Raw genomic sequence first — 22,878 nt, forward strand, 5'->3', positions numbered from 1 at the left:
TATTTATTAAAAAACCAACAAAAATATATATAAGGGCAAGAATAATATACTCTAACAAATCCCCATCATTTCTCACAGTAGCTACATGAAGTTGTTTGTGTTCAATTTTTTTTAATGAATCAGGCCCAGGCATATGTTTATAAAAATCCATTTGGGGGAAGGAGGATGGTATAATCATTACATTAGTTTTACTTTGGCAAGTAAGTAAAGCACTAACTATAATATAAGATTTTTGTTGCTTGTGCCCCCTTTTTTGCTTAAAGTGTTTAAATTTATAATGTGGCAAAAAGAAAATACATATCTATATATATGTAATTTTTCTTTTATCTTTGCTATAAAGAAACTGTTTCTCCAAAGGAAAAATGTCAATTTACACAACAATTTGTAATTTGAAATTTAAATTTAGTCTATATTTTGGGGGAGCTAGTTGAAAATATTGTTCTGTGTTTTTTTTATTTTTCTTTTTTTCTTTTTTTAGTTCTTGTAGGTTTAAGATTATAGAAGTTTTGATTAACTCTGAATAGGGCACAATTTTTGCCTTTGATTACCTTTGGAAGATGCCATTCCTTGTGGATATCTTACAACCACATCAAAGGACAGAATATGAATCCTTTTCCCCATTTGCTTCCTTAAGTATTTTAAGATGCTCCTGGTATGTATCTGCTTCGTGAACATTGAAGATCTTTTTCTAGGTCCTCCACAGCCTGTGAATCCCCCTAGACCTTTCAAGCATAGTGAGCGGAGAAGAAGATCTCAGCGTTTAGCCACCTTACCCATGCCTGATGATTCAATAGAAAAGGTTTCTTCTCCCTCTCCAGCCACTGATGGGAAAGTATTCTCCATCAGTTCTCAGAACCAGCAAGAGTCGTCAGTACCAGAGGGTAATGTATATTGATTTCCTATAGAACCAAACATAAAAGAAGATAGAGAAAAAACTAAAAATTAAAGATTGCTTTTAGAATATTAAGCGATTTATGCTTGTTTCGTACATCTTTTGGACTTATAAACACTTGGTTTATTCTGCAAACATTGAGTACCTTCTTTATGCCAGGCACTGTTTAAATGTAACACTTGAATCCACATTGATACTAACTCAGCCAGTTTATCTGTATTAATATGGTATTGTGTTCTCTATTTTGTATAGTGCCTGATGTTTCACATTTGCCACTTGAGAAACTGGGACCTTGTCTTCCTCTTGATCTAAGTCGTGGTTCCGAAGTTACAGCACCACTAGTCCCAGATTCCTCTTACCATAATGAATGTCCCAAGGTAGAAAAGGAAGATACCCAAATACTTACAAATCCTTCCAAAGCAGTCAGTGATGGAAGAGGAGCTCCAACAGCAGCAGGTAAAAAAAAAAAATAAAAATAAAACAAGACATGATTTGTAAATAATTAGGACTGCTGTTACTAGATAGGAACATTTTGGTGTTTAACTGCATCATTTTAACTCCTGTATAGTTTCACATATACTGTGATACAACATTTATGGAAGATAATTTCTCTGTTTTAAAAGTTCTTCTGTGTGATCAGTTTACCATCATATTCCCTGAAAATTCTTTGTACCTTGTCAGTTTCATCTACTTTGTTCTCCCTGTATGTTTCTTATTTATTTATTTATTTATTTTTGACAGGCAGAGTGGACAGTGAGAGAGAGACAGAGAGAAAGGTCTTCCTTTTGCCATTGGTTCACCCTCCAATGGTCGCCGCGGCTGGCGCGCTGCGGCCAGAACACCGTGCTGACCCGAAGGCAGGAGCCAGGGACTTCTGGTCTCCCATGGGGTGCAGGGCCCAAGCACTTGGGCCATCCTCCACTGCACTCCCTGGCCACAGCAGAGAGCTGGCCTGGAAGGGGCAACTGGGACAGAATCCGGCGCCCTGACCGGGACTAGAACCCGGTGTGCTGGCGCTATAGGCGGAGGATTAGCCTATTGAGCTGCGGTGCCGGCTGTCCCTGTATATCTCTTAAATCTTTATTTCCACTAAGTGTTATTTATTGGAACTAAGTGTAATTATTTTTAAGCCAGAAAATAGTTAATATCATCCATATCAGAATGCTATTTTGAGTCCTGGCTGCTCTGCTTCCAGCCCAGTCCCCTGCTAATGCACCTGGGAAGGCAGCAGAAGATGGACAAATACTTGGGCCCCTTCCACCCATGTGGAAGACCCAAATGGACTTCTAGGCTCCTGGCTTCAGCCCAACCCATCACCTGGCCGTTGAGGTTATGGGAGTGAATCAGCAGATGCAAGTTATATCTCTCTCTCCCTCTCTCTCCTCTGTCTCTCTGTTCACTCTGCCTGTTAAATATTTACATATTTTAAAAAATGAATATATAAACTGAATATCTGAATCTTAAGTATAATTTATATTTGGAGGAAGAATCTCCCAGTCAAATGAAATTTACTGTGAAGTTATTTGAGGACTCTAATCAGTAAAATCAGTCATACTTAAAACACATTTTTTGGATGATTTTGTGATATTTATTATAATGTGACAGTATTTGGATGTCTTCTATCAAATTGATACTTTAAATCTAATAGAATGTTGATTTGCATCTCCCTTATATGATGCATTTTTTAATTTAGAAGTTTTAACCTGATCCAGAGTCCATGTGATGAAAAAAAGGCATATAATAGTTCCAATGAAAGTAAATTACTAACTTGATAGAGGGTGAAGGAGGTCTGAAGTGATTCAGTCTGAAATGGAAATGGAAGAAAGCATAAAGAAGTATGTTGGCATATTTACCAGCATCTTCCCTGAACCTACTCTATCAACTCCTTAGATGAAGAAACATAAAATACCAGAGCTGCCTCTTTCTGGTGGTGGCATTTATTGAAATAAAGTGATTGAAGTAACTTAGGACACATACTTTATTTTTTAATTTACTTCCTTCACATTCTTATCCTTCCCTAAATTAGTGTTACTGTTGGCAAAAAGTGTACAGTTCTCTACAATACCATTTTATCTATAAAGGTTGAAGTCATTTTTCACATGACTATGTTTCCATGTCTTTTTTTTTTTTTTTTTTTTTTTTTTTTTTTTTTTTTTTTTTTTTTTTTTTTTTTTAGGAAAAGCTACAAAATACAGCATTTTTTATAGTTTCTCAGTTGGCTCTTTCTAAGCCTGGTGTTTCCTTAGAGTAATTTTTCTCCTTTTCTCATCAGATTTGTGAATTATCATTTATCTTTGAGATAATTTTCCTGATGAAGGTCTTACGCAGTTCTTTGACAGTCTTGGTTTTGCCATTGTTTGAAAAGATGAGGAGTATGTTAAAGCCTTAATGGAGTATATCCATTAAGCAAGTCATTTTTATATTATGAAAATGTTTGTATTTTCCTTAATATACATATATTTTAATGAGTATAACAAAACTGAAATATAGACCAGTTAAGTAGCTATTATAGTTAAAAGTGTTATACTACCCAGATTATATATATTGTAAAATATCAAAGCGATGACTCTGCATGGAGATCCTTGACAGAGATGATTTTGTCTGTAACCAGGGAATTAGCCTTGTCTTCTTCTCAGAATCTCTGGTGTGGTTGTGGAGATACTGCTGAACTCCTCATCTCTCATAATGGTTGGAATTGTGCTGGAGTATAGGGAATGCTGTCAGTGTTCTTTTTCCTTTTAAAAATTAGCAACCACTATTTGGGAAAGTAAAAGTATTAAGATAGTTTTCTTGGAAAGTGAAGGAGCAGAGCTTAGGCTGATAAGATAACTGAATTGCTGGTGGAAGAGAAAGGTTCATGTGAGTAGTGAGTGCAGTGGTTGGCGCATTTAATTGCTTACAGCAAGGAAATGTGTAGTTTTTTGTTTTTGTTTTTGTTTTTTTTTAAGATATATTTATTTGAAAGAGTTACTGTGAAACAGAGAGAAAGAGAGACAGAGAGATCTTCCATCCACTAGCTCACTCCCCAAATGGCTGCAATGGCGGAACTGGGCCGATCCAAAGTCAGGAGCCAGAGATCATCTTCCGCTGCTTTCCCAGGTGCATTATCAGGGAGCTGCATCGGAAATGGAGCATCCAGGACTCCAGCAAGTGCCCATATGAGATGCTAGCACGAAAGGCAGCCTTACCTGCTCTGCCACAGTGCCAGCCGGAAATACATAGTTTTAAATGTTGATTACTGAAAATCAATCTATTAGAGGTTTGATCTCAGTATTTGAATGAAGGGAAGTAATTCTACCTTGTTTCTGTATTGCCTTTTAATTTTTTTACTTTTTGAGGAAAGTAATGGAATTTAGGTCATATTCTGTTGGATATCTTTTAATTAAAGCCTTGTGAGCTTATGTCACTTGCATTGAAATTCCAAGTGATCTGCATGCTTTTCTCCCTGAACGCTTTTGTTATCCACCTTCTCTGTACGGTTTTGCATTATTTCTTTAATTTCTGTCTGCCTCTCGGGTTGTCTTACATCTAGTCCAAGTTCCAGACAGTTATGCTTTTGTTTTCGTTTTGTTCCTTTTTCTTACGTTTGTGCCTTTTTCTTCGATTGGTGTCCATCTTGAACATCAAAGTAAATTTTGTTACTTTTGATTTTAAAACTTCTCTAGAAAGTGTTAATCACCAGAACTTAGTCAGAGATGTTTTCTGGATTGTATCCATTTGAAACCTCTGGAGACTTTAGAATGCAAAGATGTTAGGTGCTAGCAGTGGAACAGTTTAACAAACTTAGGCTGTGTGTGTGTGTGTGTGTGTGTGTGTAAGATAATATGCACGGTGCTGGGTTTAAGAGTAATACTACAGGATTGGTGGTATTATGCAAATAGCTCAAGTATTATATACACCTGTTCTTAACAGGTTAAATTTAGCTTTTAATTGTTTTTCCAGTAGAGATAATGAGTTTGCACTCATCTGTCTACATTCTCCTGCTGGGATGGATACTACCCAAGGCTGGCTACATTACCAAAATGTTTAATTGGTATTTTTATAAAAGTTGATGCCTTTGTTTCTATTTTATTATCAGAATTTTTTGACAGCAGGCAAAGGATTTTACTTAAGAATACAGCTTCAGATAACCTTAGTCCTGTCAGTGTCTGGAAATGTAGTGTGGATTAAGTATTTTCAGAAGTATGCTCTTGAAAAAGAAGCACTTTAGTGTACCAACAGATTTCTGTTCTTTCCTTGTCAGGATCTCTGAAGGTAGGGAGCACCTCATGCATAAGATATGGGATCTGCCTTCCAGAAACTTAAAGTCTAGAAGGAACACAAAAGCTAATGACCAAAGTGTAACTAACTATTTAATGCACAATGTTAAGTGCCTCAAGATATGTAGAGTGTCCTTGGGTGCAAAGGAAGACAGGGTTGTCCTCAGGAGGCCTCAGACAGAGAAGCAGATGGCTTATTAGGTGGTCTTGTTGGGGCTGGCAGTTGGTCTCTTAAGAGCCTATGGGGCAACCCAACCTGCCTGTCCTCCTGTTTTCTATCCCTTCAGAGCAAAGATTAAGTAAATCAACTTCTTGAAACCCAGTTTTTCGTCTATATAAAAAGATTGCATTCTAAAATGTTGGCTTTTTAAATTTACTGTATCATCAGTTATGCTTTTTAATGGAGTCTTAAGTTTATTCCAAAGAAAAGATCATGATATGATGGGATTTAATTTTCAAATATTTGACAACTTTTATTCCCACTAACCCCAGTGAAGACAAAATTGGGATTACTAGATAAGATGAAAATGACTTTAAGCCTTAGGCCTGTGTTGAAAGAAATACCTTTTTCGTAACATACCCTGTTTTCTAATTTTTCAGCAAATTGGCACACATGTATCAAACAGTTGACCTGTTACATTACAGCATCTCTTAGTGAATACAGATACAAACATTGGCTTGGCATGGTTATGAAGACCACACCATTGTAATCCCACAGTGTTCATTAGCAGACCATCTAGTTTCAGAGTAGGATTTGATGACAATCATTACACTTCTTCAGTGACATTCACAGTCGTTTCTTCGTTTTTACATGAAATACAGACATAAGTATAGAAATAGTGTCAAAATTTGTATTTGAGTTAAGTTAGTTGGACTCTTCTTTTTTTAATTTTTTTTAAAGATTTTTATTTTTATTTGAAAGGCAGAGTTACAGAAAAGAGGAGAGAGAGAGAGAGCGATCGATCGATCGATCCATCTTCTGTTCGCTGGCTCATTACCCAAATGACTGCAACAGCCAGGGCTGGACCAGGCTGAAGCCAGGAGCTTCATCTAGGTCTCCCACATGAGTGCAGGGGCCCAAGCACTTGGGCCATCTTCCACTGCTTTCTCAGGTACATTAGCGGGGGAGCTGGATCAGAAGTGAAGCAGCCAGGACTCGAACTGGTGCCCATATGGAATGCCATTATCACAGGTGGAGGCTTAACCTGCTACACCAGAACAGCAGCCCCAGTTGGACTCTTCTTAAGTGAATCCTCTGTAGAGAGTCCATGAACTATATTATTGTTGGTTAATGTAATGCTTTTTATCACCAAAGAAAAACAGAGGGTCATGTTGTTAGCCTAAATTAGTATGGCAAGAAAGCATGCCATAAACTCTACCTAATCTGATTGTGTCTGGTTTTAAAGTGGCCTTCGTTTTTGTTCCAACATCTTTTGTCACTTTTACATTTGCTATTTAAAGGCTTCATTGTTTTAAATTGTTCTTCAGTTTATTTTACAGATTTTTCAAAACTAAGTTATAACTAGGGCCTCTTCTCTACCTCCTCCCCCACACCAACTGTTCATGGCTTCTGCACAGCCCAGGGTTTCCATGGAAAGGCTCAGGGCTCGCCTCTTTTTAGCCAGAAGAATCTGAGATCCTTACCACACTAGGAAGGATTTGAGAGGTCACTCTCCATTGCTGGTTTTTACAATGTGTATACGCAAGCATGGTTCAGAGCTCTGCTTCTTTTGCTTTAATCTAAGTGACTTTCTCTTTTTGTGTTATGTACTGGCCTGCCACTTTTTTTTTTTTTTTTTTTTTTTTTAAGATTTGTTTGAAAGGCAGAGTTACAGAGAGAGAAAAGGAAGATAGATCTTTCATCAGCTGGTTCACTCCCCAAATGGCCACAATGGCCAGGCTGGGCCGGGCTGTAGCCAGGAGCAGGAGCTTCATCAGGATCTCCCAGTGGTTTCAGGGGCCCAAGCACTTGGGCCATCTTCTGCCTTCCTGGTTGCATTAGCACAGAGCTGGATCGGAAGTGGAGTAACCAGGATCTGAACCGGTGTCCATATGGGATGCCAGCGTTGTAGATGGCAGCTTAACCCTGTTACCACAACACCAGCTCCTACATAATATTATATTCAAAGAAATGTTCTGTTGATTAAATTTTGTATAAAATTTGTGAGAGAACCTCTGTTCTATAAACTAGTACTTAGGTTTCCCAATTCTAATACATGATGACATAAGAAATTGTGAACTTTTTTTTAAGATTTATTTATTTATGTGAAAGAGTTACACAGAGAGAGAGGAGAGGCTAAGAGAGAGAGAGAGAGGTCTTCCATCTGCTGGTTCACTCCTCAATTGGTTGCATTAACCAGAGCTGCACCAGTCCGAAGCCAGGAGCTTCCTCTGGGTCTCCCATGCAGGTGCAGGGGCTCAAGGACTTGGGCCATCAGAAGTGGAGCAGCCTGGACTTGAACCGGTGCCCACATAGGATGCTGGCACTGCAGGCAGTGGCTTTACCTACTATGCCTCAGAGCTGACCCCTGTGGACTTCTTATAAAACTAAATGCATAGGGCTGGCACCGTAGTGCAGTAGATTAATCCTCCACCTGCGCCACTGGCATCCCATATGGGTGCCAGTTCTAGTCCCAGCTGCTCCACTTCCAGGCCAGCTCTCTGCTATGGCCTGGGGAAGCAGAAGATGGCCCAAGTCTTTGGGCCCCTGCAGCCACATGGGAGACCCAGAAGAAGCTCCTGGTTCCTGGCTTCAGATTGGCGGAGCTCCAGCCATTCAGGCCATTTAGTGAGTGAACCAGCAGATGGAAGGCATCTCTCTCTCTCTCTCCCTCTCACTGTCTGTAAATCTAACTCTCAAATAAAAACAAATCTTAAAAAAAAAAAAAAAAACTAAGTTCATTCTTTGGCTGTATTCTAAAATAGGTTTATTTTTGCTTTTCTGTTTGTGCATACCTCAAAAGTCCTGTCAGTTTTGCATATATGAATATTTATTTTGATATTCTGTGTAAAATGTTGACAACAAACCATTTGTCAGTCCCCTAGTTTTGTGTCTGAACTTTCATCATTTATGAAATCTAAAGCTTTGGGAACAACCAGAACATAGGACAAATGAGTCTAGAATTAACTCTTCTGAAACCACTTTGGGATTGATTATTTATATCTACCCTACTGGACTTAGCTCTGTATTCTAGAGCAGAGATTGATAAGCACTGGATTTGTCTTCCATATCCCTGAAGGAGTGGTACCCATTGTAGTCAGCGAAGGTAGACCAGTAATGCAGTTCCTTTCATGGACACCCTGGCCCCGGTCCAAGAGGCTGTAGGCTTCACGCTATGGCTTTCATCCTGGAAGAGGAACCTAAGAGTCTGTCACATTGCCAAGTGCCACTTCTGAAAACACCAGTGCTGCTCCTGAGGCTCGAGAAAGCACATTTGCAAATACATGTTTCTATTTTATATTGACATCTAGACAAAAATGACTTGCACAATTGTTCTGTTTTGAATATTATCATTACTGAACAGCAACACATTCATGATGGAATTCAAAGGTACAAATTTGGTTTGGGCCAGAAGAGGTTAAATGTTAGTTTACAAATTTTGTGCAGGTTGTTGGAAATCAGTATATATAATATTTCAATGAGCTGAGTAGCAGCAGATCCTGTCACCAGAGCAGAAATGGTACCTGTTAATACTGCTACAATGGCTTTTGACATCTTCTGTGGTGTCAAAAGTGGCAGTGCTAGTGAGCTACAGTACAGTTACTTGAACATTTCTGTGTGTGTCAGACCCACGTTTATGCTATTTTTGGGAATGGTATAGTCTCAAATTAATGCCCCATCACAGAAAATAAAATAAAAAGAAATACTTATTTACCAGACAGTAGTATAAACACTTTACATATTTTAATTTATAGAATCCTTACAATAAAACAGAGTAGCTACTTTTATTCCCATTTGACAGATAAGGAAACTGAAGCCCAGAGACACTAAATGACATACTCACCACCATATGACTAGTAAGTGCTGGAACCAAGATTTGAATCTAGGTAGCCTGAAGGAACAGAAATCGTCCTTACCTTATCAATTTTTTGAAGTAAGAAATCTCACTTCTTTGTTAACTAGGTCTGGCAGTAAAATTACATAGACTTTTAGGGAAAAAAGAATCTTATGTAGAGTTTGGGGAGGGGTTTTAATTTAAGATATCATTTGATTCTTTTAACTCTTCCTGATTAAACTTACATATTTTCCTCCTAACCCACAGGAATATCGAAAACAGAAAAAAAAGTGAAATCGGAAGAAAAAAGTTCCACTGCATTTGGTATGAACAGAAAGTAATCTTTAACAAAGACTAAAGCTTGGCAGAGCGGGAAGAGATAGTCTGTCCCTTACTCTTTACCTGTTAATCTTGCTTTAGGTGTAAGTGACCATCTGCTTTAGTATCTGTTAGCATTAGCTCCAGAGACGTGATTTCTTAAATAGATATCTTGTTTTATATATGTGCGTGCATATGTATACACACACACGCATATATATGTATTTTTTGATCAAAGATCCTGTGGCTTTCTCTAGGAACATGTCTATTTATGTACATCTGTGTTTGTGAAAGTGTGGTTGTTTGAAAATAAGGTTCCATTTACTATATCATTAAGACTTAAAGGATGGATGATCTGTAAGAATAGTCATTTGTTGTTAGTCTTGTCTCTTCAATGTACTTATAAAAATTTGCTGAGTTTTATGCTATCTTTTCTCTCTACTGTTATGTAGTGACTAAAAGTCAAGAAATAACGAGTGACCACTTTAAAAATGTTCTCGGTTAGTAACTGAGAGCTTGGGTCACAGAAAGTTGTTTAAATATGGTTGATAAATTGTAGGCGGAACCAGTCTGCATTAGAATGATCGCTAATGGAATACATGGGATGATTCAAATTGAAATAAAATGCTCTCAGATCCATTTCTTCTCTTTAACATACTTACACCTGGAAAAAGGAACGCTTCGAAATTTGAGGATAGGAATAACAGAATGCCTTTTTGTGTGTGTTCTTAGCCTTCATTCTTGTACATGCAGGGGAAGTGAGGGAAGACTGAGGAGTTGTTTAGGCAGTGATTTAATTGACTTACTCATTTTTCCAAAGAGGAAAGTCCATAAAGTTTTTTTATAATTTCTATATTTTCTCATTAAATTACACATGGAGATGCTGAGTCTCCTCAGTCAGACCTTTTATAAGTCATGAAATTTCATTTCTTGCCACACCAGGAAATTGACCACATTCCTCACTTCAAGGTTTTAACTACTATCTATGTTAACTTTAAGGTGTCAGGAGTTGGGATTTCTCTACACTGCTAACGAAGACCCCCTCTTGTAGTTCAGTAAGCCAATGAGATGTTCCAGACTCATGGCATGAGCAGTTTAACTGAATCTGGCCACTCTGGGCATGTGACTGGCATAGCTGGTTCAAACAGAAATGCTGCTTTTAGGTTAACCTCAGAGGAACAGCCCAAGGTAAACCATGATTACTAAAGTATCCATTTCTGTTGTTTAGGGAAGAGAAAAGAAAAGGATAAGGAAAGGAAAGAGAAGAGAGAGAAAGATCACTACAAACCAAAACAAAAGAAGAAGAAAAAAAAGAAAAAGAAATCTAAGCAGCATGGTAAGTATGCTGGTTAATTTAAGTAATACTGAGTATGGTTAGTCCCAGTTTTAAAAATTCTAAGATTCTTTCAGCTCTCCCCTTTTACCAACATGGAGTTAGGACGAGCTACTCATGCTTCAACACTGGTGAAGTTCCCATGGCTTTCCTTTGTCTTGCACTCTGGTGAATAAACTGATTTTTGCTACCAAGAAGACACTTTAATTCCCAGCACTGTAGTGGATCCGACCCTCTCACCAAATCACCTCAACATCCTGGAGGAAATATCCTGAATCTCGGAGCGTAGCATTCCTTAGATTCACTTTCCAGAATGAAGGAGAAATAAAGATATTTTTAGGAAAAGCCACAGGATTTCTAGCAGCAGCCCTTTTCTACAGGCAGATCTGAAGGCTGCACTCGAGGGCAGAAGGAAGATAATGACAAGAGGAAGGTTTACGATTCCAGGAGTCCCAGGGAGCAGGGTGTAGGGTGCCTAAGTTGGAACTCTTGACTATATGAAACAGCTTGGTTTGTGAGGATGATTTCAGCCACATGTTACAAAGCGTCTGCCTTGGGCTGAGCACCCCGTGTTCAGTGTTTCTAAGCTCCTTGTGTCGTTTTGGAGGAATAGGAGATGTTGGCTGCTTTTAGGCTCCAGTAAGTTAGATCTGCACACTAAAATCTCTAACGTGAACACTAAAAGAAACGTAGGGCATAATTTACAGAGCAGAGGGAGGAAGAAATGTGGTACTTAACTATCCAAAGAAGACAAGGCGATAAGAAAGTATGGAAAACAAGAAAAATACAAATGTATGTCCAAGTCCTAACCACTGGTTACTATGGATGTGAGTGTATTTTGGACTGGAGTCTTTGAGTATAGTTAAGTCCAGTGTCTTGAATGAGATCTTCCCGGACGCAGGGTGTACCCTATAGCTACTAACTGGGGAGGGAAAGGGAAGGGAGATTGGAACACAAAGGGGGAAACCATGTGCGGGCTGTAAGTGGAAAAATGCAATGTAAAACTATAAACTTTATTTTGTGACATAAGTTCCAAGAAGTTGAAAACACGTGTGGGCAGTGATATCAGCCATTTAGCCCATCCCTGCAGAGCTGCAAGTGTGCTTCAGTGAATGAAGAAATCTGGTTCAGTATTAGTGTTAGAAGACCTAGAATCTTCTGTGCTTTGAATAGAGAAACAGTTAAAAGTGATAAACTGATAAGAACAAATCAGAAGGGGGACATACTGGTATCAGAGTGATGGACAGAACCACAAGAATTCAGTAAGTGGTAACACAAAGTGGTTAGAACTAATAGAGAAAAAATTGCAAAGAAAACTTGTTCCTTATAATTGTAATCAGCCTCTAACTGATAACCCTTTATAATGAGCCTTTTCTAAAAAGTCACACTTTTTATTTCTTAATAAAAAAGTGAAGAACATCGTGTGATTGTTTACACTGTAAAATTAGACCTATACATTGAAAAATTTACCTCTGTAAACAGAGTCCTGGGCAATACTGAAGAAGCACAGAACATTGCTATTTGGAAGCAGCAGGTGCTCAGCCTGCTAGTACCAGTGTCTGTGTAGTTAATTATTACATCTGAGGAGAACTCATTCTGGGATATTTACATCCCTATTGGAAATGATCCTTACCTCAGACAATTAAATTAGAAGAGTAGACTTTCAGAAGAGGGAAATATGGAGTTTAAAATAACTTTAGAATTTTCAGGACATCTAAGTGTGAGAGAAGTCACATTATTATTCGGTGTGGTTACTGGAATAAAGTGTTCTTTAGTCCACAGTTATCACCTTCAGGAAGTTTTAAAAATTCTTTTATTCACCACTGAGTGTTTTTTCATGTATCCTGCTGGTGGTTGTTAGTTGCCAGGCTTGACCTGTGCCTTTGATATTAGTTCATTACGTCCTCATATTAACCGTTCACAAGAGGGCCTGTGGTCTTCATGTCGCAGTCAACTACAGCACAGAGAGAGCTGTTCAGCTCACATGGGGAGTGAGTGGTGAAAACCAGATACAAATCTGTGTAGTTTGGCTTCAGAGTCAGAGTGTTTAACTGTAGCCATTGGGCTGTGTTAACTTTACGTCCTTTACTTTAAATATTGTTTACCAGGCTGGGTAGTCTTCCCTTCAACAAGTTTTTACTTATTTTTGTTGCTCTGCTAAGTTCTTATCCTTATCTGTTACTTTAAATGAGGTTACAAAGAGTAATAATTTAATGAAGTCATTTTTTTAATTATTCCATGTGGTAGTGGGTTAATAAATTTCTTGATTACTGGAGTTAGTGTACAGACATAAAACTAACATTATGTATGAGAAGTTGCCATGTTGATATGTTTTAAAAATTTTTTATTTAGTTTCATTTTGTTTGAAAGAGAGAGTGAGTCAGAGTCAGACAGAGATCTTCTGTCTGCTGATTTATTCCCCACTTGCCCACAACAGCAGGGACTGGGCTGAACTGAAGCCAGGATCCCAGATCTCAGTCAAGGTCTGCCATGCGAGTGGTAGGAATCCATCTGCCTCCCATGGGGCACATCAGCAGGAAGCTGGAATAGGAAGCAGAACTGGGACGTTAATACAGGCACACTGGTCAGGTGTGCCCACATCCCAGGCAGCATCCAAAACGCCACATCAGATGCCTGTCCTACCACGGTAGAGTCAACAAGTGATGTCTTCACAGATTTGTAGCTGTGTTTGAGCAGGTCACTTCATTTCTGTGTTTCATCTGCGTGTAAATATGAGGAAACTGAAAGCATGTCAAGATGTAAACAAACTAGGACAAGAAATACAGGAGAATTCAAAGCATCATGTAGTAACAGCAAAGATGCCCTGTAGGGAGTTGGTAGTCAGCAAGTACGTATGCAGGTGGGGCTTCAACATTCATGAATGCAAAATACGGAGTCAACGCCGAGTAGTCCATCCCTAGAGAACCAGCAGTTCTGGGAATTTAACCCTGTCAGTGCAGTCATTTTTACCTTAGTAACAAGAAAAATGGGTGCCCTTCAAGGATTTTTAAGATTGTGAAACCAAAAGAAGTCAGAGGAGCCAACTGAGGACTGTAAGGTGGCTGCCTAATAACTTCCGGCAGAATCTCACAGCATTGCCCTTGTCTGGAGAGGGGAAAGAGCGTTGTGGTGAGAAGGACTCTCCTGAGGAGCCTTCCCCAGGCGTTTTTCTGATAATGCTTAAGCTAGCTTTCTCAGAACAGTCCCCCCTGACCTTTCTTCTTGACCTGTCCGCTCTTCCTTTCACTGCACCACTTCCTCTTGTCTTCAGGATCACGCTTGGTCAAGCCAGGTTTCATCCCTTGTTCCAGTTCCTTGAAGAAACGCTTCGGGATCTTGACTCAGTCTGTTTAGAATTTCCATTGTAAGCTCTGTGCTTGTCTGCAGCTGATCTGGGCAAAAGAGTTTTGACATTCATCAAACAGAAAGTTTGCTCCACTTTAATTTCCCGGTCAGAATTGTATATGGTGAGGCCGGCGCCACGGCTCAATAGGCTAATCCTCCACCTAGTGGTGCCGGCACACCAGGTTCTAGTCCCGGTTGGGGCGCCGGATTCTGTTCCGGTTGCCCCTCTTCCAGGCCAGCTCTCTGCTGTGGCCAGGGAAGGCAGTGGAATATGGCCCAAGTGCTTGGGCCCTGCACCCCATGGGAGACCAGGAGAAGCACCTGGCTCCTGCCTTCAGATCAGCGCGGTGCACCCGCCGCAGCACGCCAGCCACAGCGGCCATTGGAGGGTGAACCAATGGCAAAGGAAGACCTTTCTCTCTGTCTCTCTCTCTCACTATCCACTCTGCCTGTCAAAAAAAAAAAAAAATGTATATGCTGAACCACTTGAGACCTCTGTGGTTTGGCTGTTGTTTCTGCTGGTAATCACTGATTCTCTTTAAGTAGGGCATTGAGAAGATGTGTTTTGTTTTGTTTTTTTCCCTTACAAATGTGTCCGGAAGGTCTGCCTCCGTGTGCTTCATCAGCCGTTTTTTTGTTTGTTTTTTGTATTTTTTCAGGATTTATTTATTTATTTGAAAGTCAGAGTTACACAGAGAGAGGAGAGGCAGAGAGAGGGAGAGAGAGAGGTCTTCCAACCATTGGTTCACTCCCCAGATGGCCGCAATGGCCGGACAGCAGCCCTTTTTAAAATGGATTATTCATTGCCCCCATAAGCTTTGCATAAAGCATCCCTGGTCTCACTGTATTCCCACCAGGCTTTATCACAAATTTAATTTGTTCCGACTTCAATTTTAACAGAATTTATATTGCTCTGATAGATTCTTTTCAACTGCTGTCTTATCCTTCTTAGTGCCTCAAACTTGGTCCTATTCAGACATGTTACTGTGAGTTTATTTTGATGCAAACAGTTTAGAGATCAGTGCATAGTTTCTTCACACTATGATTTTCTATGACCATTTTGAAGCCCCATCATATAGTAAGAACGATAAGAGGCATATCTGCATCTACCAGGAATGTGTGATATTTGTGGTGAGGTTGGTACCTGATAAATCTGTTAAAAATTTAGAGAAGCAAGAGTGATCAAGGGACATCTGTAGGACAGGGTTGAGGAACCATTTTTCTGCCAAGGGCCATTTGGATGCTTATAACATCATGGGCCATACGAATTGTCATTTTAGATTATCCTGTGATAGACTTATTGTATTTCCAATCCTGCCTGCGATTGCCTGGGCAAGGCCAGACCAGATGATGTCCTGTGCCTTATAGAGCCAGCAGGCCGTGTGTTCCCCACTCCTGATGTAGGAGACTATACACATTCTGCATTTAGAAACACAGCAGTAGACTTTTTAATTCATAACAGCCAGAGAGGATTGGAGTTAGAATGCCAAAACATTTTTATTCATTTGGTAATGCAACATAGACTAAATGTTAGCCAGGTTTTGTTTTCAGTACCAAACTGATATTTCTTTGATTATTTTACAGTAAGTCCCTACTTCTGCTTTGACTTTTGCTGAGAGGAGCATGTAGAATGTGGTTGCTAGGGGGCAGCTTTGAAATGTCTAGCAGAAGATTTCAGATCCTGGTCATAACACCGCTGGATGACCTCTGACAGGCCACTTACAAGTCTCTAAATCCTAATTTCTTCACTTTCTAGATGGTAATGATGCTTTCTACTACATAGAAGTATTACTGGAATTAAATAAGATGATCATTGTAAAGTACTGTGTGTCGCTCCCCCTCTTCGTGGAGGAGCAACACTAAACCCTGCCTAGGCTTCATATCCGAGTCACGGCACCATTATGTCGCTCCCCGTCTTCGTGGAGGAACGACACAGGACCCTGCGCTGTTCTTTCGTCTGCTCGGCCCTCCCCGGGTTTGCTGCTGGTTCTTCCCGGGTTGGCTACCGACCCTTCCACCTCCGTGGAAGGGCAGTTCCCCCTGCCACATTCCCCACTTCCGCGGGGGAGCGGCACACCGCCGGCCGGCTCTCTCGGGGGCTGCACAGGTGTTCCTTCAGATGTTCCCCTTAGATGTTCCTGGTGCATGTTGTCTCTCTCCTTCTTTATAGTCCTCTTCCGCCAATCCCAACTCTGCTACCCACACGCCGAGTACGCTGCTCTCCTCCAATCAGGAGCAGGTCCTGCTGTTTATTGGTTGAACTGGAGGCAGCTGTGTAGAAGCTGTTTCTCCCTTCTCAGCGCCATATTGTGGGAGAGCAGATGCATAGAATAAGTCTTAATTCCAGTAACTTAGTCTAGTCCGAGTTGCTCCCAGTTGCTCCCCACAACTGTGCACATTACCTAGCATTTAATAAGTACCCTTTCATGCCTGTCCTTAAATAACAAGGTTTTGGGCAAGACTGCACTGTAGTCCAACAGCAGAGCGTCTGGCAGTGGTCCTAGGTTGAGGTTCAGGGTGAGGCCCAGGAACCTGGGTTTTAACAAATGTGTTGGTCACTTTTCCATTACTGTATGGAAAATCCTGAGGCCGAATGGCTTCATAAAGAAAGGATGTTTGTTTAGCTCACTGTTTTGGAGGCGGAAAGTGCAGCATTGAGTGACCTCCGTGATTGGTTCTTTGGTGAGGGCTTGTAGGTGCTTGGTGTTAGGATGGGAGTGTGTGTGGAAATGAGAGGTCAGATGGCTAAATGGGAAGCCAGAGAGCCAGACAGGCTGTTCAGGAGTAAGGTTCAAGTTCTTCTAACTCAGTCTGGCAGGAACTAATTCAGGGGTCCCCTGATAATAGCCTTGGATCCTTTCTTCCAAAGACAGTATCCTTGGTGACCTGAAGATCCCAGGGGACCTAGGCCCCACCTCTTAAAGGTCCACACCACCTAAAACATCACCAACACATGAACCATTGGGGAACAAGCCACATCCACACTGTAGCAACATGCTTTCCAGTTTGTGTACACTTCCAGTGTTGAAATCTACTGATACTGCTTTCTGGCAAAGAGTGAGGCTTCTGAGGTCAGGCTGTCTGGGTTTGAATGTTGCCTTTGCCTTGGATACCTGTGTTTCCTTGGATGGTTCACTTAACCTGTTCTGCCTCAGTTCTGTTTGTAAAATAGCTCTAGCAAATTACTTCCCTTATTGGATGGTTGGGAAGAGAAAAAGAATTTAAAAAAATGGAGGACTTCAGAAAGTTCATGGAAAATGGAATTCAAAGATGCTTATTGTGGTACAAAAAGCTTTGAAAATCCATGTATACACCAGGTCTTCAGAAAATTCACAGAAAATGTACATAATGGAAAAACTACACATGGATATCAAAAAATCTTTTGTACCAAAATGAGCTTAGCTTTTTTTTTAACCTTTATTTAATGAATATAAATTTCCAAAGTACAGAATATGGATTACAATGGCTTCCCCCCCAATAACATCCCTCCCACCCGCAACCCTCCCCTTATCCACTCCCTCTCCCCTTCCATTCACTTCAAGATTCATTTTCTATTCTCTTTATATACAGAAGATCAGTTTAGCATACATTAAGTAAAGATTTCAACAGTTTGCTCCCACACAGAAACATAAACTGTAAAATACTGTTTGAGTACTAGTTATAGCATTAAATCTCAATGTACACCACACTAAGGACAGAGATCCTACATGAGGAGTAAGTGCACAGTGACTCCTGTTGTTGACTTAACAAATTGACACTCTTGTTTATGGCCTCAGTAATCACCCTAGGCTCTTGTCATGAGCTGCCAAGGCTGTGGAAGCCCCCTGAGTTCACTGACTCTGATCATATTTAGACAAGGCCATGGTCAAAGTGGAAGTTCTCTCCTCCCTTCAGAGAAAGGTACCTCCTTCTTTGATGACCCATTCTTTCCACTGGGATCTCACTCGTGGAGATCTTTCATTTAAGTTTTTTTTTCCCCCAGAGTGTCTTGGCTTTCCATGCCTGAAATACTCTCATGGGCATTTCAGCCGGATCCACATGCCTTAAGGGCTGATTATGAGGCCAGGGTGCTGTTAGGATATTTGCCATTCTATGGGTCTGCTGTGTATCTCACTTCCCATGTTGTATCATTCTCTCCCTTTTTTATTCTATCAGCTAGTATTTGCAGACACTATTCTTGTTTATGTGATCCCTTTGGTTCTTAGTCCTATCATTACGATCAATTGTGAACAGAAATTGATCACTGGGACTAGTGAGATGGCATTGGTACATGCCACCTCGATGGGATTGAATTCGAATTCCCTGGTATGTTTCTAACTCTACCGTTTGAGGTAAGTCAGCTTGAGCATGTCCCGAATTGCACATCTCTTCCCTCTCTTATTCCCACTCTTATTTTTAACAGCGATCACTTTTCAGTTAAGTTTCAGCACTTAAGAAGAATTGTGTATTGATTACAGTATTCAACCAAAAGTATTAAGTAGAACAAACAAAAAAAATACTAAGAGGGATAACATATTAAGCTGCTCATCAACAGTCAGGGTGACGGCTGATCCAGTCACCGTTTCTCATAGTGTTCATTTCACTTTAACAGGTTTCCTTTTTGGTGCTCAGTTAGTTGTCACCTATCAAGGAGAACAAGTGGTATTTGTCCCTTTGGGATTGGCTTATTTCACTCAACATAATGTTTTCCAAATTCCTAACAGGGATCACTTTTCAGTTAAAATTTAAACACCTAAGAATAATTGTGTGTTAATTACAGAGTTCAACCAATGGTACTAAAACAAAAAAAAATACTAAAATGGATAAAGTATTACATTGTACATCAACTGTCAGGACAAGAGCTGATCAAGTCACTGTTTCTCACAGTGTCCATTTCACTTCAACAAGTTTCCCCTTTGGTGCTCAGTTAGTTGTCGCCAATCAGGGAGAACATATGATATTTGTCCCTTTGGGACTGGCTTAATTCACTCAGCATGATGTTTTCCAAATTCCTCCATCTTGTTGCAAATGACTGGGTTTCGTTGTTTTTGACTGCTGTATAGTATTCTATAGAGTACATGTCCCATAATTTCTTTATCCAGTCTACTGTTGATGGGCTTTGGGTTGGTTCCAGGTCTTAGCTATTGTGAATTGAGCTGCAATAAACATTAATGTGCAGACAGCATGGTACTGGTACAGAAACAGATGTATAGACCAATGGAACAGAATTGAAACACCAGAAATCAATTCAAACATCTACAGCCAACTCATATTTGATCAAGGATCCAGAAACCAATCCCTGGAGTAAGGACAGTCTATTCAATAAATGGTGCTGGGAAAATTGGATTTCCACGTGCAGAATCATGAAGCAAGACTCCTACCTTTCACCTTACACAAAAATCCACTCAACATGGATTAAAGACTTAAATCTACGACCTGACACCATCAAATTATTAGAGAGCATTAGAAAAACCCTGCAAGATATAGGTACCGGCAATGACTTCTTGGAAAACACCCCAGAAGCACAGGCAGTCAAAGCCAAAATTAACATTTGGGATTGCATCAAATTGAGAAGTGTCTGTACTGCAAAAGAAACAGGAAAGTGAAGAGACAACCGACAGAATGGGAAAATATATTTGCAAACTGTGCAACTGATAAAGGGTTGATAACAAAGAAATCAAGAAACTCCACAAGATCAAAACAAACAGCTCACTTAAGAGATGGGCCAAGGACCTCAATAAACATTTTACAAAAGAGGAAATCCAAATGGCCAACAGACACATGAAAAAATGTTCAAGATCACTAGCAATCAGGGAAATGCAAATCAAAACCACAATGAGGTTCCACCTCACCCCAGTTAGAATGGCTCACATTCAGAAATCTACCAACAATAGATGCTGGCGAGGATGTGGGGAAAAAGGGACACTAACCCACTGTTGGTGGGAATGCAAACTGGTTAAGTCACTATGGAAGTCAGTCTGGAGATTCCTCAGAAACCTGAATATAACCCTACCATTCAACCCAGCCATCCCACTCCTTGGAATTTACCCAAAGGAAATTAAATTGGCAAACAAAAAAAGCAGTCTGCACCTTAATGTTTATTGCAGCTCAATTCACAATAGCTAAGACCTGGAACCAACCCAAATGTCCATCAACAGTAGACTGGATAAAGAAATTATGGGACATGTACTCTATAGAATACTATACAGCTTAGCTTTTTATTTTCTATTTTTTTCAAAGCAGGGAGTTATTCATGTATTTTGAAAGAAAGCACATAAGTATACTATCTCCCATCTACTGACCCACTTCCCAAATGCTCATAACAGCTGGGGCTGGCCCAGGCTGAAGTCACAAACTAAGAACCCGGCCAGAGTCTCTTATGTAGGTGGCAGAGGTCCAACTACGTGAACCATCACCTGCTGACAGGGTACACATGAGCAGGAAGGTGGAATCAGGAGTGGAGCTGGGACTCGAACCCAGGACCTCCTGTATGGCTGCAGGCATCCCAGGCAGCAGCTTAATCACTACTCGAAACCCCTTTCCCAGCCTTACCTTTTAGTTCCATTCTTTCCATGAACTTGTTGAAGTGTCCTTGAACACATATGGTATTAAAAATTGTGTCATGTAGGGAGTCGATGTTGGCTGTGCTCTAGCAGTCATGATGATAGCTGTGTAAGTTTCACGTTGCTGCTGTCAATAAATTACTGTATACCAGTGACTTTAAAAATTCCTGTTTATTAAAATTCTAGAAGTCAGAATTCCAAAATGGGTCTTACTAGGCTAAAATCAAGGTATCAGCGGGGAGGGGAGGGACCCTGGTGCTATGGCATAGCAGCTAAAGCTGCCACCTGCAATGCCAACATCCCCTATGGTGCCACTTTGAGTCCCAGTTGCTCCACTTCCAATCCAGCTCCCTGCTGATAGTCTGGGAAAGCAGAAGATGGCCCAAGTCCTTGGGCCCCTGCACCCACATGGGAGACCCAGAAGAAGCTCCTAGCTCCTGGCTTCAGGTGGGCCCAGCTCTGGCCATTGTACCATTTGGGGAGTGAACCAGTGGATGGAAGAACTCCCTCTGTCTCTTCCTCTCTCTGTAACCCTACCCTTCAAATAAATAAAATAAATCTTAAAAAAAAAAATGTATCGACAGGGCTGTATTCCATTCAAGAAGCTCTAGGGAGCAATCTGTTTTCTTGCCTGTTTTAGCTTCTAGAGGCCACCACATTGCTTGGTTTGTGTCCTCCTATGATTTGTACAGCTAGCAATGGTCAGTGAAATCTCATTTTGCTTCTGATTCTGTTGCCTCCCTCCTTCACTAAAAAGACTTTTTAAAAGTTATTTATTATATGAAAGGTGGAGAGAGAGTATGTGAGCACACAAACTCCCAACTGCTGGTTCACTCTTCAAATGCCTGCAATAGTTAGGGTTTCACCAGAGGCAAAGCAGGGAGCCTGGAATGCAGTCTCAGGTTCCCAGGAACCCAGTTATTTGAGCTATCCCTGCTGGTTTTGCTGTTCCTCAGGGCCTGCATTGGCAGGAAGCTCAGTCTAGAGGCTGAACCGGGAGTGTAATCCAGATATTCTGATGTGAGAGGTGCCATCTTCCCTTTCACTTCTGAGGACCCTTGTGACTATGTTGAGGCCACCCAGATAAACCAAGATACCAACCTTAATTCCCCAGTGCCACAAAATTTGAAGTGTTTATAGATTCCAAGGATTAGAACATGAACATGTTTGAGAGATTGGTATTCTGCCTACAACCACCAACTTCAGACAGATACCTGTACAGATCAGTGGTATTACTGCTTTTCTCTTACAAACTTGCTTTTCTACTCTACCTCTCCTGGATGTTTTCCACCCTTCCACATCTCACTGACATGTTCCCTAATCTGCTTCAGTTGACGTGGCTTGCTGTATATTCAGCTGAAGAATTAGGGACTGGCAGGTGGAAACTTACTCAGCTTCTGTAGACCACTCACCTGAATGTGCTCATCTTCTGCCTCTGTTTAAAAGGAGGGAATGTCCACAGATGCTTAAAACCTTGGCACTGCTGCCACCCCACCCACTGCCTCCGCATCTTCAGATTCCTGTAGGTGAGCCGCATGAGCTCCCATTTTAAAAAGCCCTCCAATTCATTTTGCTTTTCTTGTCCCTGCACCTTGCACAGCCCCATCTCAGACCCACTCTCAGTCACTTCATTGCTTAAGCAGAAGCCAAATGTCAAGCTTGATGTCGCTGTCTGCACTCTGTGCCTCCCATCTATAGCCTCACTACACCTTCCTCTCAGTATCCCCCTCAGCTACCATCATCCCATGCCTAGCCACCAGCATCCCTGTCCTGTACTGTGACTGCAGCTGCAGCCTCTGAGCTGTCTCCTCACTCTCACCAGTGCCTCCCTGCACCCCATCCTCCCTTCCACAGTTGAGTGAACTTTGGCAAATGAAACTGGACTTGTGTCACAACCCTTGAATGGGTTAGGGTGAGGCTTCAAAATGATAATAATCTGATCGGGATGTTGTCACAGTAGCCTCATTTCTTACCTGCCGCGTGCCCGGGGCTGCAGCCACAGTCTCAGTTTGTCACATGGGCATGCACTCTTGGCTTTGGAACCTTCCCATGTGCCTCAGCTTGAGCCTTCCCCCGGTTTTCCTTCCCCTGTCCTCAGCTGCAGCCTTTGTGAGCTGCGTGGAAACTCTCCCCTTGCACATGTCTGTGCTGCTCACTCCAGGCCCAGAGCAGAATCATGTTTGATGGATTCCTC

The 22,878-nt window shown here is 40.9% G+C and overlaps 1 protein-coding gene across 44 annotated transcripts in view; it reads left to right on the top strand.

Moving 5' to 3' along the window:
* Window positions 1-22,878, top strand: part of PHF20L1 (PHD finger protein 20 like 1) — a 76,524-nt gene that overhangs the window by 37,020 nt on the left and 16,626 nt on the right. For all 44 annotated transcript variants that reach the window (XR_016235992.1, XR_016235991.1, XM_070075518.2 and 41 more), the window contains 4 exons: window positions 693-881; window positions 1,145-1,348; window positions 9,414-9,470; window positions 10,693-10,800. Coding sequence is in view for 42 of the 44 variants with exons in the window: in XM_070075518.2 (XP_069931619.1) it covers window positions 693-881; window positions 1,145-1,348; window positions 9,414-9,470; window positions 10,693-10,800 (558 nt within the window). In the remaining 2 variants the exon portion in view is untranslated. The remainder of the gene's footprint in view (window positions 1-692; window positions 882-1,144; window positions 1,349-9,413; window positions 9,471-10,692; window positions 10,801-22,878) is intronic.

The sequence above is a fragment of the Oryctolagus cuniculus genome, chromosome 6 (assembly GCF_051225735.1).
Source record: "Oryctolagus cuniculus isolate XC-2025 breed Fujian yellow rabbit chromosome 6, ASM5122573v1, whole genome shotgun sequence".
NCBI lineage: Eukaryota > Metazoa > Chordata > Mammalia > Lagomorpha > Leporidae > Oryctolagus > Oryctolagus cuniculus.